The sequence below is a fragment of the Priapulus caudatus genome, unplaced genomic scaffold, assembly GCF_000485595.1.
Source record: "Priapulus caudatus unplaced genomic scaffold, Priapulus_caudatus-5.0.1 Scaffold270, whole genome shotgun sequence".
NCBI classification, from domain to species: Eukaryota; Metazoa; Priapulida; class Priapulimorpha; order Priapulimorphida; family Priapulidae; genus Priapulus; species Priapulus caudatus.
This window is the reverse complement of record NW_014577331.1, coordinates 37,166-55,397: the sequence shown is the minus strand read 5'-3', so window position 1 is coordinate 55,397 and position 18,232 is coordinate 37,166. Positions and strand designations below refer to the sequence as shown.

The following is an 18,232-nucleotide window of genomic DNA, read 5'->3' as shown; positions in this document are numbered from 1 at the left end:
CAATGTAAATTTCTACTCATCAGAATCACTGCGATGTATGGCTATGCATACTCTGTGGAAATTAAGAGGTAGAACGGGTTTTGCTAATGCTATAAAATTTCAGCGATCTTCTTGATCGCTAACGCACTAAAAAAAAGTGGCGAGAAAGTCCCTTAATTTTTGTTCATTCCTTTCTCTTCCTTTCTGGTATCTTCCTTCACTTCCTGCACATTTTGTGCATGTGTAACATTCACGTCAGGAGTACTCCTGATTCACGTTGATGCCCAATGTGCAAGACTATTCTATCTATCTATCCATCCATCCATCCATCCATCCATCTATCTATCTATCTATCTATCTATCTATCTATCTATCTATCTATCTATCTATCATATAACAATTTGGTTGCATTCGATGACTTTCTCTAACTTTCTCTTTTTATGGCAATCTCGGCACGTTGGTGTAACTCGTCCTCGTTATCGAGCTGTATCTCTCTCTTTCTTTCTTATTCTGTCTATCCCTACTCCCCCTCGCTCTTCTTCCTCTCCCTCGTCCTCTCTCTCTATCACTCTCGCTCTCCCTCGCTCTCTATCGCGTCCGTGCATCCCTCTCGCTCTCTTTGTCCACGTTAACCATATCAGAAAAGCGAATATTACCACATTGGCACATTCTATGCAGATTCGTCTAGATTTTCTGATAGATTGTCAAGGTAGTACAATAAGCATGGCCCCGAGGAAGGCTATCAGGCAATAAGACTAGAAACATCCAATTGAGCGTACTTTGCGCCTAAAAGATGACGCACATGTCTTCCATCGTCTATTGTAGGTAAAGACGTCGTAAGCTCTACAATGCACTCGGTATTCGACACAACCTTTGAGTTAGAGATAATTTTGCTAAAACTAGATAGCAGCACGTGCATACTGACTTCTGCTGCCTAACGTAAGGCCGCCGGTCAGAGAAACCCCGAGTTTTCATAATCCATTTATCTGTTCATACTACGGCAGCTACCCCCTAAGCACTAGTTGAATGGCGCACTTGGCCATATGGTGATTGCAAACTCTCCAGCAAAGAACAACGTTTGGCTTGCAGCAGTCGACATGTTAGATTTTAGCACCTCTGATGAATCAGACAACAAACTCGCCAGTAAGCATATCACTATTAACTAGACTTATACTACGTATGGCAGCTTCTTCTTGAGTGTACAATTTGATAATCTCATCTTCTACAATCAAAGCGCATTACGCATAGATGAAACTCGATTAGAAAATCTTTACAGGAACCATGGTTATGTGATATTGGGAAGCCGGGTGGAGACGATGACAAATATGATGACACAGACGGCGAGAAGGCCATTGATCGCGTAGATGACTTTCTGATATCGTTCCACTTTTATTCCCAAAATGTGATATTAATACATGATTATGAAGATAAAGAATAATTGAATGCATAAAGAACCAAGAAAATGAATAACTAAAACAATGTATTAAATACAAAAAACAAACGTTTGTTCAATAGATCTAAATGAGTGGGCAATGCAGAATTTATGGTTCATAAATAATATGATGACAATTCTAGACAGATTCTGTCAGAGGCGAGAGATTTCATGAACCGGAGTAATATCCGTATCAGTTCACAGAAGATTCAGGAAATGACAGCTCACGTATAAATAAATTTGGATAGAATAAATCGCGTGGGCTTTTGATATGAAATAGGTCTGACCCATTATTACCCGCACCTACGTGCACATTGACGGCAGGAGTAACATAAATTCAATGCCGTATTAGCTGTTTCTCGCGCGTTACTAATTTATGCAACAAGTTGAATACGGAAGCAGACAAAAACTTTTAAATACAAGCGAATGACTGACGTTGTCACTATTTACGCTATATAAACTAATGCGTTTATATAAAAGAAAAGAATAATGAACGAATAAATATTATGATCAATATTATTAATAATAAAAATATTATTTCAATTGGGAAAAAAAAACAAGTATGCTCATTTTCTTGTACAGACATAGTAGTTAAAATGGGTTTAGGTAGCATTTTATGACGTGGTCTAGCAGTAGTCTGTGGGTTTAATCGTGTTAGCAAATATATCAGGAGCTTTCAGAATGATGGATGCCGTTCCTGAAGCTGTGACAGCGAAGAAAACATAGAGTAGAAGCCTGTCAATGACCATGGCTATGTATTGCCAGTCGTCCTTGAACTGAAAAAGGGTTACAAATTGGGATAATAACTATGGGATAACGCGTCTTAATGAGCATTGTGAATAAGTTTGCATATGTTCTTACACCTTTATGCTGATCTAGTACCACTTAGGAAAGTATGCGCATTACAATAATACCACCACAACAATACAATACAATTACAATTATTACAATTATTATTATGCGCATTACAATTATTATTAGTAATAATGCCTATTATACTATAGTATAGGTAGGTCTAATCAAAGCAACCGTTTAAAATAGTTAACCATCGCAAGAAAGCGCAAGAAATTCTGTCTAGAGATTGCTTGCGACAAATTTTAAAAGTGATATTATCGTAAATATAATCAAACGTAAAAAAAAACCGATTTTGTTTAAAATAGAGTTTCTCACCTCCTGTACGATGTCCTCTGCTCGCAGGCGTTCAGCGATGTAGTCAATTGCCGACATGGTCTTGCGACCTTCCTCTGTCACTCTAATTCCTTTTCTCCCCGTCGGCAACACATCGTCTCTTTCCTCGCGGACGTGTTTACACTTCGGATGGTGCAGATAGGTGAAATCTAATAAACTGCCATTGTTAGGCAGCGTAAAACAGCTGATAGCAAACGCCGGTTCACTAACTGCAGCTTCTCGGAGGGGGCGTCGAATGCATAGAAACACCGGTAGTGTATCTACGAATACTTTCTTCGCCCAATTCGGCATGCTGTGTGTGGTAGGTGCTCTAAAATTCCAATTGATGATGATCACTGTTACTAAAATGGTGATGATATTCATAATCATTGTAAACAGCAAGTACTTGGCGACGAGAGGGATGATTAGTGACGTTGCTGGCAATATCTTTTGCACGAGAAGTAGAAACACCACAAGCGCTAGCAACAGTGAGATGGCAAGCGTCATCTTTTCACCGCAGTCCACTGGCAGGTAAAACACAAGCACGCTCATTAAGGACAAAAGAAGGCATGGCACCACTAAGTTGATTGTGTAGAACAGAGTTCGTCGTCTGATGCTGATATGGAATGTCATCGTCGCTGATTTCGAGTGCAGATTGTCAATACAACCAGGTAACTCTATAATATCCCACGTGCCGCTCTCCTGGTAGTCATTTAAATCAACATGGTCCTTGCCTTCGAAAAACGAAAGTTTCACCTGTGTATAATAGTATAAAAGTATAAGCACGCAGTTATTTTACCGTACATCACGTACGCGTGAACCTAAATCCACCGAGTCTGTGCGCTTTAACATGGCACATGCGCGCATATGGTCGTAGCGCATAGCCGTTTATATAATATAGGCCTAGAGCATTATAAGCTTATCGATTATAGACGCATCTCCATAACTTAATAGAGAGTATGTGTATAAATATGCATGACTACTTTACTAAAACTAATACTTTTACGTCAAATTCATTCACCTGATCCTTATTGAATGTCCAGGATCCGAATTTCATCTCACATTTTTGCATATCGAACGGGAAATATTCGACGTTCATGGTGCACGAACTCTGGAACACAATGTTAATGTGACAAAGGAAAGTCATTATACCTGTTCATCGCATATGTGACATTCATATATTAAACAGAATCGTCCCTTAAAAAGCATATTTTGTTATGTAGACAAAATGTCTAACGTGTATGGCGAATCTTGTGCGAAATAGAGACATTTATACACGTGGCCATACTCGACATGTAGATTCCGCTATGAAGAATAAGCTCATATAATGTATATTACCGCTCAATAAACGAGGATTCCTTGGATGTAAATTTTCAAAATGATATTGAAATCTCAAACAATTCAATCTTTTAATATGTCAAGAAATGATGCATTCGGCATAGCATTTACATAGTAAACCGCTATTAAATATCATTATTTATAAGTACCTGGAATATGGCCGGTGGTACCCACAGTACGGATCCGTCGGGAAAGAGTACTACGTTACATTTATAACTAACTTCATAGTTACCATCAGCGCTGAAACAAAGGAGAAATTAACTTAGTAAGTAATAATTGAAACAAAAACAACTGTTCTAATTCCGAGCCAATTAAAAAAAAGATGTCTATATTTTTTCACCAAAATAGCAAAATATTATAAACTTAAATCCTATCGCAAATACAAACACCATAATAGTCTATAGGCTAAGATCGTGAAATCCTTTGATCTACTCACTTGTTAAAAAGCACGATGTCTGGAAGCCAGACATTGTCAGGAGAGACTCGAAGTGAGTTAACGCCCTCATAGTCGGCTGGATCCCATGTCAGCTGGTAGTCGTGCCATAGCTGTGGAGGCGAATGTAGTTTACTATGTTCATTATGTAGAATAGTGAGTACCACTTGCTACCAGCGGAAAATAAGTATTTTTATGTCATTTCGATAAAAAGCAATGTTTGATCTAGCACGCTGTCTAAAATTATAGTTAAACACTGTGAAACATATTGAGACTATATGTGAATATGATATGACGACGACGGCCTACTCACGTATCTTTCCCAGATGTTAGTTTTTAATATTTGGTTTTTCTCGTCCTAAAAATGAAAGAAAATATAGAATTTTTTGTTATAATATAAATGTATTAATATGCCTTTCCCAATGTTATGCTAAAATTATTGCTACAAGTAAGGCAGCAATCATCGAATTTCTTTTTCGCTATGTATCTAATGCACTTGTTTGCAAAAAGCAATAAAAAACAACGTATAAACAAATAAATAATGTATGAAAGCCATTTCATCGAACGTATCATGTGAGACATTCATAAAATTAAATAGTTTCCGTAATACATACGTTTTGTAAAAATGAAAACCTAGCGTAATAAACAAGATATATGAGCAACTAAATTATATGTATATTATAATTTTACAAATCTTACTGACCACATTCACGATCTGAATCAGTGCCATGCCGAACTGAACGTCTAGGCATTCCGTGGTGTTGCGTACAGGCCTGATCAATCTGTTATAGCCTTGCGGGTTAGCAAATAACGCATCATACAATCTCTCCTCCGGCGTTGCCGCTGTCGCTGCAAATAGCAGCAACAACAATCATAACGATCTGATACTTCAAATATTTGCTCTCAGTGATGAATTAAATACTAACAGCAACGTCCCTGGCATGTATCAGTAGCTACTTCATCTGTTTACAGTCGCAAAAAGTGCAGTTACGCAGAGTTATCCTTTAGTTTTATGTGCGTGGTGAAGTGTGTACATCGGGTTCTGCTTCACAGGGTAGAGACGAAGTGATATTGGCTACAGTTATTCTAGTTACATTTATTCTGTCAACGAATCAGGAATAAATATTACCGGCTACCGTTCATTGTTTTATATAATGTTTATTGTTGTACGTTCGCGAGATTTGTGGTTGGGGATGTAATCTCGCATCTGAACTCGTCATCATATAATCGTCACTGCACGCTTTTCATTGAAATTTGTTTCAAACTATATGCTGAAGCCGACGTCTCTGCCTGCAGATTCAAAGATAGGCACTGAATGAGATACTGAATTCTGTATTCTGACAAATCGTCTCAGAAAGGCTTCACCTCTAGAACGATTGAATATGTAATGCAACCCATAAGAAGGTTATAGCTATTACACACCCAATTCAGTCAATCGGCGCTGGGTGCGGTCAAATAACTATATCTTTGGCGGGCGTTTACAAACACCATTTTTTTATCTCTCCAACAAAAAAGACTGATGTGATGTGTAAAATGTTTATTCATTATCAGACTACGTATCATATTATCATCACTTGATCAAACCGAAATCGGAATTCTTTTTATATGACAATGTTACAGACAATCACGCTTCAGTATAGGATTGTGCGTTGTTTCTCTGCCGTTTAAACTATTATATTCCCAGAGCTATCCTCGCTGTGTTCGCAATAATTATCCAAATAATTATGATAATACGCAGCTAGTAAACAATTGAAATCACGCATGAGATTAGGAAAACATTGATCCACGTAATGCTTATAATAATATAGCTAGCGACTGCGACAAGACAGAAAGACAGCCACGAACGTCTTCTTCTATGGGTGGATACTAACAAGTGGCTGTAAATCTAATGTTTATATGACTCTAATTAGTTATTTCTGCTTTTATTAATTATTATATCTGCTGATACTGTCACAAATACGATTGTGATGTAGTAAAACTCACCCTGTTTAACGAGTAATGCTAGGAGAGCAATGACCAGCGCATCCATCACAGTCTTTAGCAACCCGTTCAAACATCTATAATGAAGCCACCAGCATCTATTCTATAATTCCAGCCCTTGGCGTATTTAGTTGCACGGCTTATTCACACCGGCCCTCCTGCTGTCAGGTCATAGATGGAATGATGCCGCCGCGTATAACGATCAGGAGCATAGCTCATGTGTTTCTGGAGCAGCGCAAGTTTAGGAGGATGCAAAAACTACAGAACTTGCCATTTGCACTGGAACGCTACAGAGTAGAATCAAGAGCTAATAAATACCTGTTATAACCTGTTATAAGTTATACCGGTGTTTATTAGCTTTTGGTAGAATGTGCATATATATATATATATATATATATATATCATAAGAAGATAATAGGGAATTCCCTGTAATACTTTGGTTATTAACGCATAGGGAGGGCATAACGCGTACGCCTAGTGATAACGATGATACCGGCCGTAATAACGGTAGTTCAATCTTTTTCAGGACGAAAGTGTATTTAACATATGCCATGGCTAACACTGGATGATTTAGACCAAAATTTTTAATTTGTTATGTGATTATGGAATATAATTTAACTTGCACAAATAACTGGTGTCTTGCGACATGTTCCTTATGATAAAGCACTTCGATAATTATAATGACATGGGTGACGTAATGTGATTTCGGGTTGTGTGAAAAAAACGTTCCTGTTAAAATCGCCAAAACAGCGGAATTCCACTAATAATTAGATTCGGTTCGGGTGAGATTACTGTAGGCGAATTCTCTGTATAGCTTGTGAATGTTAGGCCTACCAGACAACAACATGCCAAGTGTGATGTTTGCCAATTTCTTACCTGAAAGCAAGAAGTGGTCTCATGATAAATTGTTGCTCATCCACTGACACAAATGTGTCAATGGCCAAACAATCCACTAATGTTAAAGTGACAGACATCAGCTGTCATATATTACCTACTGTCAATGGCCATCCCGACGAAAATAACTCGTTCAAGCAAAATATACGCGGTAACCCGTTAATTGTAACCACGCACTGAGAATATTTTCCCATGTTTTCTTCACAAACGTTTACATTCGCAAAAATGTATTATTGTGAATTTGAAACGCTTTTTGAAGATAGTGATGATATTATTATATGTTTGGCCTAACTATCTAATGAGCGAATTCCTTGCGCGATTTGCTTGTAAACCAGAAATGATTTCATTTGGTTATGAATTACTGGATTTTACCTTTTCGAACAATGTATATATATATCTGTAGCTCCTAGTAGGTGAGTCCTTTCAAATATCAGTACGTTGTATTTCAATACTATTTTTTCTTAAATTATATAGTAGATTTTACAGCATATTTATGTGATCAGGGGTGTATAATATAGTAACGTACACTCCTGATGTGACGTATAGTTATGATTTTGTGTTATTCATTTTAATTGCATATTATCTTCTCCACCACTCCACCTCTCCGTTCGTGTTCCATGGTTAACTCCAAGTGTGCGTAGGCTTCTTATTTTATGTGTCATTTTATTTTTACCATCTTGATGTTGCTGCATTTTCCCTGTTCGTAATGGCGATCCAGTATTATTACGTACTAACCTAACGATTAAGGCATATCAAACGACATTTCTGTGTCACGTAATTTATAATTTGGAAATCAAGATGTTTTTTATTTAATAACAGATAGATGTTGATATACTAAGCATCTATGAAAAGAACTTTCAGTCTATTTTATTACATGAATTTTACTACTGACAGATTTGTAACGTATATATCGATAACACAGTTAATGTTACAGATTAAACGACTATATCCTACTAGATCGATTTCAAACAAGTCTCTTCAACTTATCGTAAATATCTCAGTATCTCGCATCGTACTATGCACTTGTTCATGTTTGATATGGCTTCTACTTCCTCGGTTCTTATTTCGTATTAAAGCGACGTTTATGCTTTCACAAGTTCTATTGTCACTTAAGCAATTACGCGCACGCCCGCTCTGTTCTTCCACCAGAGGGCGCGCAGCATCACAGCTTTGCAACTCGTGTGCGCTGCCGGCGCGGCTGTTAGATGTTTGATTTTCTAGCATCGCTTTCGCATTGTTCAGTTTTGTTTTGATTTCCTTCTCAGTTATGTCCTCCTGGGAGAAACTGCCGCACTGGGTAGCGTTTTGCGATTGCTGTGCAGACGAGAGTCGTCTAGACGACGGCGTCGCCAGTCTAGATTGCGCTCTGTCCATCATTTGCCGCTGCTGGAGCGCTTCTCGCCCCGACCTCTCCAGCGACCTCTCCAGCGACGGGGGAGATTCCTCACTGTCCGTATTCGCTACCAAAGGCAGCCTGCTCGGTTCGACACCGACAGCCAAGCCCCGCCTCGCTGCGTCTGTGTCGGGGTGCATCCCCTTGCTCTGTCCGCTGCCCGGCTTTTGTGGGGTAAACCCCCGAGCACTCCTAACGTGCTGCACAGTAACCGGCGACGAATTGCGGCCGGGAGCCGGCAGCAGCTGACCCTGACGGCCGTGATGCATCTGTGCCGATTCGTTAGCATGCACCGATGCAACGTGTGGAATATCGTCGCACTTCTTGTACACAAAGTTGTTGCCAGACGTGGCGATATTGCGCTGCTTAGGTACTTGACTGTTCAGTAGCTGCATATTAATTGCCTCTATCGGCGGACGCCCGGTCACGTCGCCCACGTTGCTCGTGTAATGCGCTTTATGTTTGACGGTGAGATCGGCACTACCTGTCTCTATCGGGTTGTCAGCCGGCGTCTCGCCTTTGTGTAATTTATCAGCCATCTTTCGGTGCATGATTTCTTTGAAAAGATCTATATCGGCTGGTTTAAACCGGTGCCTTGCGCTGCTGTCAAAATTCAGTGATCTTCTTGAGCGCACACCGCGCTGGTGCACAGTCGCAATGAGAAGGTGCGGTCTTCTCTGGCCCGGCTCATTTTGCGCATGCGCGATTGAAACTACGTTAGTGTTCAACGCACGAGGTCGACTCTGCTGCGAGGAAGTGGTGATCTTTCCAGTAGACTTAGGTACACTCTCCGCACACACCTCCTTAACTGAAATGCCAGATTCAGTAAGATCTACCAAGGAGATCGAGCGCCGCATCCGTCGTTGCTGAAGAAACCGTTGCTGCTGTTGCTGCCATTGTTGGTGTTCACTGCTACTTCCATATCTGAAAAAACGACACATTTTATGTGGAAATTATTTGATACGCCACAGAAATCCACACCAGTCAAGCCTACTAACGAGTTGTAAATATATATATATATTTATATATATACAACATACAAAATCCACATGTGAGTAATAAATATAAACTGCAAAAAAATGTTTGTAACGTTGCTCCATTCATCGTAGACTACTTCGTGCATACGCAAAAAGAAAGTGTAGTGTGGCTATCAATGTCAAACTTACACCGGCTTCACACCCTGGTTAAGTTCAGTCTCATCCGTCTCCACTTCTCTTTCCACAGCAATCTCGGCACCTTGGTTTATCTCGCCCTCGTTCTCGCAATCGTCATTGGTAGCTCTCTCAATACAGCTCTCATCGGCGCTGGTGAGGTTGGACTGCGAATATCGCCACATTTTCTGCAGTTTTCGTCCGAGTTTTCTTATCTCTCGCCAGAGTATTGCAAGGGAGACGGCCTTGAAGAAGGCTATCAAACAATAGCCGAGTAAAAACATCTTATTGGCCGTACTTTGCAACCAAGATGCGACACTTTTCTTGCATCCTTGTTTGTAGATGAATACGTTGTCGTAGCTCTGCATGCAGATGGGGTTTAGCACAACCTTCGAGTTAGAGTTGATTTTGCAACAACTAGATGGCAGCACCTGCATGCTCAAAGCTGCTGGTTGGGTCGACGCCACATTTTTGAACCAACTTGAATCTTGATAATCCATTGGTCCGTTCACACCACAGCATTGGTCATTGCTTTGCACATCATCCCACGCACGAGTTGAACGGCCCACTTGGCCATACTCCGATTGCAAATCATCCAGCAAAGATTGTGGAAGGCTCGCAGATAACGCGTTAAATCTTAGAACCCAAATTAATCCAACAACAATGTCACCAATTAACAGCAGTAACAGCCAGAACCAGAACACATATAGCAGCTTCTTCTTGAGTCTGTATGTTGCGTAGCAGCCGAGCGCTTGAACAACCCCAGCCTGTACGATCAAAGCATAGTACGCATAGATGAAGCTCGCATCGGAGAACTTTACTGGAATCAGGGTCATGTGACTGTCCTTGAGAAGCCATATGGAGACGATGACAAATATGATGACGCAGGCGGCTAGGAGGCCATTGATCGCGTAGATGACTTTCTGGTATCGTTCCACCTTCATTCCCAACATGTCGTATTTTGCTGATGCGTCGTCGCCGCTACTATGAATCTGTATTTGGAATAAACAAACAAATGTGATTATACTAAAAGTCTGAAAATCGTTGCATATCAATTCCATAAGGCATATATGTGATATGGGGATGCTGGTATAAAACAACTAACCCCGACCTTAAAGCTGTTTCGCGCGATGATGTCGGAAATATGTGTCACAAACGCTGGTCTTTCACTAGAATGAGACATTATATTGCACCAAGAAAAGATCGACAAACTGCGTCGAGGCGCCTTATTTAATCACCAACTTCACATGCGCCCAACCGCGAACGCATCAAAGGCAAACGCCGGTCGTCGCAGTAGTTACTGTAGTGGCAGTTACTGCCCATCGTCGGAAGTAATACTGACCCGCCGATGTGATGTGCATGCATGCGCTTGTTACGGGCCAATAAAAGACCCGTCTCTTTTCAAAACGCCAATGAAATATTTACACTATGATTTTTGCCTGGAAACTTCCAGTCTTTGTAATGGTCGCGTTGCACAAATATACCTGATTTAACAAATGCATGGGAAAAACGCACGGGTGTGTTTTCATTCCGCACTGGCAAGCAAGCAACATTTGTAGCATTGTTAGCGAATGACAATGTACGCATGACAGCGAGGACGCCACCGGGCAGGTTCTGGGCAAAGCACAGACGAGCTTGTTGTTTGTTAGCATTGCACTGCTGATATTAGCTCAGAACGAACAGGGTTGTTGTTTTTAACCTTTTTTCACACGATTTCGTACGCACATGTGTGTGTTTAGACAACATATTGAAATTCCATTGGCATTTACATTGAAAATGACATTGAAACCTAGTTGTATTGTAGTAATTAGTACGACCACTAGAGTTCTGCGATGTTTATACACACCTCGAAATTAAAGATTGCGTTAGGTTAATTAGCTTTAACTGGTTACGTTATTTAGTTAGGTTAGGCGAGTTTATACACTAAAGTACAGAAATTATTTTATAGTAAAACACAAATATTGCCTGGCGAAGGCAAATAGATTGTGTGGCCTTAGAAATCATATCCGTTTCGTGAAAGTCTGTGTACAATATTCCAAAGGCATACTCGCCTATTGCGCTTTTCATGGCCAGACCTAGTCGTTACCTCAAAAAACACACTAAATAAACAAACACTATTTACAATAAACAGACACAAAGCTTGTTTAGAGTATTAGTTATTAGCAATTATTTATCGTATCGTCCGCTGTGGCATTGCGTGCGCGTACTCACAGACAGGCACATCAAGACACACGCGCTCGTTCTCGTACGCACAACACATTCCTCGCAGCTACATAACTGCTACGTACAGACTTAATGTCGGGGGCCTTTTGCACGGTGTCGTATTGCCTAGATATGTTAAAATAATTATGAATTATAAAGCGATATATTATTCATATATCTTCTAACAGATGCAATTAGTGCCACCAGAGGTAATCATATTCAGATATAGTAGAGTCATTAACCTATTATCCCCCTGTAGGTCTTGTGATTATATCGTATTTATGTATAATTGTGGACGATATAAAAACTCGTTATATATTATCCCTGCTAAATAGCGAGCGCTAGACCAGTAGGACACACCCGGAAAGAGGTTTCACATATATAGCGCATGCCAAGGAGAGATGGGGATGGCGGCTAATACGCAACTTGGCGCGAGAAGCCTGAGGGAAGTCTCGTGATTATAACTGTGTGTTTACATGTAATCGGGGACAGGATCAAAAATCGTTATATTTTTCATGATGAAATGCTATCAGTTTAACATACCCAGTTACACGCACATCGTAAGCATAAATATCTAGCTAAGTGATCAGATGCAGTAACAAATTATGCGTGCGTGTTGTTACAATGCGCGGCGACGTATAAAACACTTACGAATTACGGTATAATAATTTCTTGAACATTACTCAAATATATAGATTTTTGCAAACGTTTTATAATCTCACTTGCTGTAGAGTCGGGCGTAATCCTCTTTCACTACTGCTACACTCATCACATGTGTACCATCTACAGCACTAAATCTGACTCTTGTATATTTAAACACCGTATTTAATGCAACAAAAAAGACACGTTTGAGCATTTAGCAACAGGTTTCGCCGTACAACCCGTCTCCGCGTAGCCTCCGGCGTCTTAACAGGTTGAAATCACTTGTCTGCGTTTTCTATAACAAACCCTGTGTTTCCCACGCCCTGAACTCACCCAGAAAGCACGTAGACACGTTGATGGATGTCATCTAACTTAGCTGTGAGAAATAGTTTATTTCCACCGCTTTACCCAACTTAAACGTATGTGAGAAATTACTTGAAAGAAAAGAGCTGACAAACAAAAGAGCAATAACACATATTAATATTACCATACAAAATGTAATGAATCGTGACTATCTAGTAACATTCGTGTTTGGTACAGTCTTGCGCGCACACGCACACGCGACCACACACAAGCTCCCTTATTTTCCTCCCACCCTCCCACTTGTACACACCTACGCACCCACGTACCGTAGGCCTACAGGTGCACAAGCATCGACGCACAACCCCCCGCACGCAAACGTAAAGAGAATCTTGCGAAACGGTTTTCTATTTTTGATCTTAAAAGGACTGACGACGAAAATCACGATCACAGATCACGGATTTTATTATTTTTACGAAATTAGGTTTTCTAAGACGACACATGACAATTTTTGTGCTTGACCCAACCCAGTACCCATCTAAACATGAATGAGCTGCTTCATCTTGAGCAAGCTATTCCAGAAGATGCACCATTGGGTACGTTACATTATTTGAAGAGTCTCGCTCTCACAATGGAAGGTGCGCTGCCGCCCCGGCGATTTTACATTGTCGTTCGCGCGTGACGAACCTAGAGCCCTGCATCCCCTTGCAGCGTTGATAATATATCAGTGGCGACATCACTGCAAACTGAATTCGGGCACAAGGCCAGATTATTTCTGGCTAGTAGCTGACTATGTCGCGATTTGGCCTACCTGACACTACGTCACGCATGCCTGTCTCATCGCATTTGTGGAACCACGCTCTTAATGGAAGAATATCCACGGTAGCTAAACGTGACATCTGCGGCTACAATACATTACCGAGTGAGGATAATTGTAATATAACTATGCGTTGCAATAATTCGGTTTTTATATATTTGAATATAGGTAATTGAATATATGAACTGAATAATTGTAAATTTACATTTTATAACGCCACATAGTAAGATTAACAGCCATGCCAATTCCGGATAGTCAGATTATAGTCAACTTAAATTAAACCTCAGAGTAATGTATCTTAAATTATTCACTAGAACTAAACCTATGCATCGACGATGTCACACCAATCCAGCGAAATCGGCCCTGTATGCTTATGGTCAATACTTTTAGTATAGACAAGAACGCCAGTGTGTGTAAGTAGGTAGGTATTCGTGAGTGAGTGAGCGAGCGAGCAAGGGATCGAGAGAGTGAGAGAGTGAACAAATGCGTATGTGCATGCGTGCGTTCGTGAGTGCGTGTACGATTATCGATTTGCAATGGTGCGGAAGGCACTGTCACCGCGAATTTTGAGCAATTCTTCGTAAAAGAACGAACGCCGTCATAAATTCCTTACTAAATGGGAAACTCTTTAAGCTGTCTTTTGACTGCACTTTTGAACATCTGTCGATTTGAACCCCTTTACAAAGAACCCTTCAAAAGCATAAAAATAACATGCCTTCCTACCAGGAGACAATTTAAGAAGAGCGCCACGCTATTTATCTACTTAACTCGCGTAGTTTAAATGATTAGCATTGCCTGGTGAGTACCTGACGCACAACAAAGCGCAGCATGCCGCGCCGAGGTGGCCAGCGTGCGCGTCATGTTCATCATTCTGTATCACATGCTATCAGTTCTAAAAGCGCGTCCCAGCTTTGTCGATGCCCAACGGCTATCTGCCACACAAACAGATGAACAGATTTTGCTACAGGTGGAACGCCGTTGGCCGCCTGCCGTGCGTCAAATTCCCCGCGCTGAAAAGCTCTAGATGGAGCCGAATATCAGACAAGAGGATAAATCCCACATTCGTTTACCTGTGTCAGCTACTGAAGTATACACGGCAAAAACACGCCGTGCCCATCAACGCAGCGGGTATCTGGCGGAGTACGGGTATTTATACACTGTGATAATTTCCCGACAAGACGCAATTATTTAATTCAGTATAATTTTGGAAAAAAGTGGCCGCCAGCCGGTGAGTATTTATGCACGTGCACATCTGCAATAAGGGGCCTTTGTTCCTGTCTTTATCCGTCCTATCACGCCGCCTCCAACTCGACAAATTCGAATTTAACTAGTCACCCCAGTTATATACGTACTATACCCAGTATAGTATTGTATATTAAATTCGTAAAAATAACGTGACATAAAGAGTTGGGAGGGAGGGCAAGATAGATTCTGGTAATAATTTCACACAAACATATAAAAAATACCGGTACCCAAAACCGCATGTACCGTTTAAATAGAATAATTGTATAACTAGGTAATTGGAAATGAATTATGTACAGCAGAGCAATGTCAGATTCGAGGTAATGTTGATAACAACCCGCTCGTAGTAACGGCTTGGCATAGAAAAATACCTCAAACGCAAGAAGCGCTGCATGCCCCATCCGCTGGGAACAAATCAAGTTGACTTAATAACTTTGTGAGTCACATAACAAACAATGCATTCAATGTCAACCGTTGTGTGAGGACACTTTCACTATATTTTACATTGACTAATTGAGCATTTATTCTCAGTGAGTTACTGATCTCCATAATCCCATAAGCAAACAATCGTTGCGTTCGCAGACGACCTACTATGTGTGAGCAGTATTTAAAGTTCTATCAGACGTCCTGGCATTAGTGCCTGCAGTGGCTTGTCCGCTATAAAAAAAAACTATTATTTGAAAATCGCAAAAAGTATAGCATTTACAAGCATTTAATATCCGTTTAAGACTCTGTAATATAGGCTGCTTGTGAATAGACTGTCTTACGCATAAGCGCATCTTTTATTAAAAAAAACTTGTTTCAAGGTCGCTTATTCCGCCTAGTTGCTTAATGACCGCTCTATAACAAACTCATAACTTTAAGGGATAACAATAGGAACCTCTTGGATGGTGGGTTTCATACGAAGAAACGTCTGTACTCCTAATTCACTACGAAAGAACACTGATAAATACATAAATAAACAAATAAATAAATAAATAAATATATATATATATATATATATGAACATACATAGTGGCTAGAGACGTTATTAGGCATTGTTCACTGTCGATTGTACGCATATGTACATAGATATTACCAAGAGCGTATTAAGAAGGTAATACGCTCTTGATATTACAGTTTGTAGAGTACATGCGTGCGGAGTAGCTATTCAAATATACGCATAGACAGATTTGTATCTGATATATACCTGACAATATATATAATATATATATATATATATATACAGTTAGGTAGGTAAATTTACTTCTACACAGACATGTATGGATAACTCATGCAGCGATATGGGTGCGTTTAAGAACTTTTTTTTATGCACGCGGCTCTTCCGCCCAGCCATAATTACAGTACCAACAGACTACCGCAAGACACGCATATCCAGTTAATATTAAAAAGGTTCTGGTACATATATAATTTAATATGAACAGCACTTTGCGTATATCATTTAGAAAGATGTTTAAAGATTTAATTAGCGACAAAATTGATGGAGACAATTTTTTCACTCAGATGATTGCTTTCCAATGTTTGAATTCCTATGGTTACTGTATAACTCGTTATGTATATAGTAAAGTGAGGTAATGCGGTCATGGTGGGTAATATAGCCGCTCACATTATCTCCACCATCAAGATAGAGAAATGCTGCCATCTGCATTAATCATATTATAGACCTACATACTAGTGACACGGGCTGTAATCATGGGAACAAAACTCAATAGAAAGCAAAGCTAATATTTCAAATTTACAAAGTCAAATAAACAATTTTATAAACCATCCTCGACCATCTAACAACGCCTTTAATATAATGGCTCGTATTAGTGTTTTCAAAACAGTCCTAGTTGTCAAGAAAAATGTTTTTCCTTAAGATGCTCATATAGTACCTCCTTTTAAAATGGGGTAAAATGAGGTGCGGGATAAAATGTTTTATGACTGTTTGAAATTGCAAGTTCCCAATCGTTGGCGATCTATATACCCACAGCTATATATATATAAATATATATAGCTTTAGTTGTGCTGCTACTTGCTCTTTTTTCGCTTCCTGGCGCTCTATACCGTGAATCATGAAATACTGAAACCTACGAATAATAATTAAAACCGTTCCCTAAAAACAAACCCATGTTACGGTTATGTCGGGCCAATTGAAACCATGTCAAACAAGATTTAACCGTATTGGGAATAAATATAAAGCGTTTATTACACACAGTGGTGTATGGTAGTGCAAGTTGTGCGGGTGTATATTGGGCCTACGATAACAGAAATAGCCCCAGCCGACTTCACAGACATCACGGGAAAATACGTCTCTACCCGCCTGCGTATATATGAAATACACGATCGCATCACACAAATGAAAGGAAATCATTGTTGCCATAAATGAACCACGTGGAGATTGTAATAAGCAGTTTACCTATTCCCAATGTGCTACAGACTGTACTCATCATCATGTTAATAGAGAACCTGTTCAGTGAATTTCTTTGATGAATAGACGTCTTGTAAAAAAAGAGTAAAAAAGTCAGTAATATATGCAGTCTTCACGCATTTAAGTTAAAATGTGAAAATACAACAATGTTACCCTTCATTCTGCTAGTATGGTTATATGCGCAGTGCTTGTCAATATTAGCAGTGTTGGAAAAATTATTTTCTCACTCAGCATTTAAAGCATGTTTCTCCCCACAGCAATCTATTGTAGTACTGCTGTCATGATTCTTGTTCTTAGAGCCCCTAAACGTCGAATAAGACACGAAGGTAAATCTTTCCAACTTTGAAATTCGTCTTAGGCTCAGTTAAATCACGCGTTGCAAGGGGCCATAGTTACACTGTTTCAAATTCGTTTGAATCATGCAACCCACTTCCATCGCAATGACGTCGGATCAGTCTAGCATTAAAACGTTGCGATTCAGCGTGTAGTGGATTGCACAAGATGGATACCAAACAAAGCAAACTTATATTTGATGTTTGAACGATCGAACATAACACAAATGATCACGATGCTTGATTAGATTGTTTAACGTGTGGCAATAATGCTTTAAAGATTAGTGTAAAATTGTGGTGCAATATACACAGTATATAGCAATATATAGGCAATAGGCAATATAACATTATTTATATGGAGATATGAGAATCCATTAACTATATACTTCAGTTCGCTACCTTAAAACATTACATAAGTATAGGTTTATATGAATTCTTGCAGCCATGCATTTGTGTGCAGCGGCTGAATTCATCGGTTGTCTTCATCGCCATATATATTTATATTTATTATTATATTTAT

At 39.7% G+C, this 18,232-nt stretch overlaps 2 protein-coding genes across 4 annotated transcripts in view; both read right to left on the bottom strand.

The window, feature by feature from the left end:
- Positions 1-1,462: 1,462 nt before the first annotated feature.
- On the bottom strand, positions 1,463-6,661 carry LOC106808364 (acetylcholine receptor subunit beta-like 1). The gene is made up of 8 exons (XM_014811057.1): positions 6,333-6,661; positions 5,053-5,198; positions 4,663-4,707; positions 4,353-4,462; positions 4,066-4,156; positions 3,600-3,689; positions 2,582-3,334; positions 1,463-2,187 (listed from the first exon to the last, which is right to left on the bottom strand). Exons 1-8 carry the CDS (start codon positions 6,376-6,378, stop codon positions 2,038-2,040), a joined length of 1,431 nt encoding a protein of 476 aa, XP_014666543.1. The 5' UTR covers positions 6,379-6,661; the 3' UTR covers positions 1,463-2,037.
- Positions 6,662-7,998: 1,337 nt separating this feature from the next.
- Positions 7,999-18,232, bottom strand: part of LOC106808366 — a 15,078-nt gene continuing 4,844 nt past the window's right edge. The window contains exons 1-3 of one of the 3 annotated variants that reach the window (XM_014811062.1): positions 10,873-10,976; positions 9,783-10,759; positions 7,999-9,540 (exon numbers count right to left, since the gene is read on the bottom strand). In XM_014811062.1, coding sequence (XP_014666548.1) covers positions 8,202-9,540; positions 9,783-10,759; positions 10,873-10,950 — 2,394 coding nt within the window. In that variant the 5' untranslated portion in view covers positions 10,951-10,976 and the 3' untranslated portion in view covers positions 7,999-8,201. Of the gene's footprint in view, positions 9,541-9,782; positions 10,760-10,872; positions 10,977-18,232 lie in introns of those variants that run through there. The other 2 variants (XM_014811063.1, XM_014811064.1) reach the window with 2 other exon arrangements.

Bases quoted from the DNA above. Each gene is read 5' to 3' on its own strand.
- LOC106808364 (XM_014811057.1), bottom strand. From the start codon at position 6,378: ATGGATGCGCTGGTCATTGCTCTCCTAGCATTACTCGTTAAACAGG. The intron at 5,199-6,332 runs GTGAGTTTTACT...TGCTATTTGCAG, and splicing joins AGCATTACTCGTTAAACAGG to CGACAGCGGCAACGCCGGAG. The intron at 3,335-3,599 runs GTGAATGAATTT...TATTATACACAG, and splicing joins GGACATTCAATAAGGATCAG to GTGAAACTTTCGTTTTTCGA.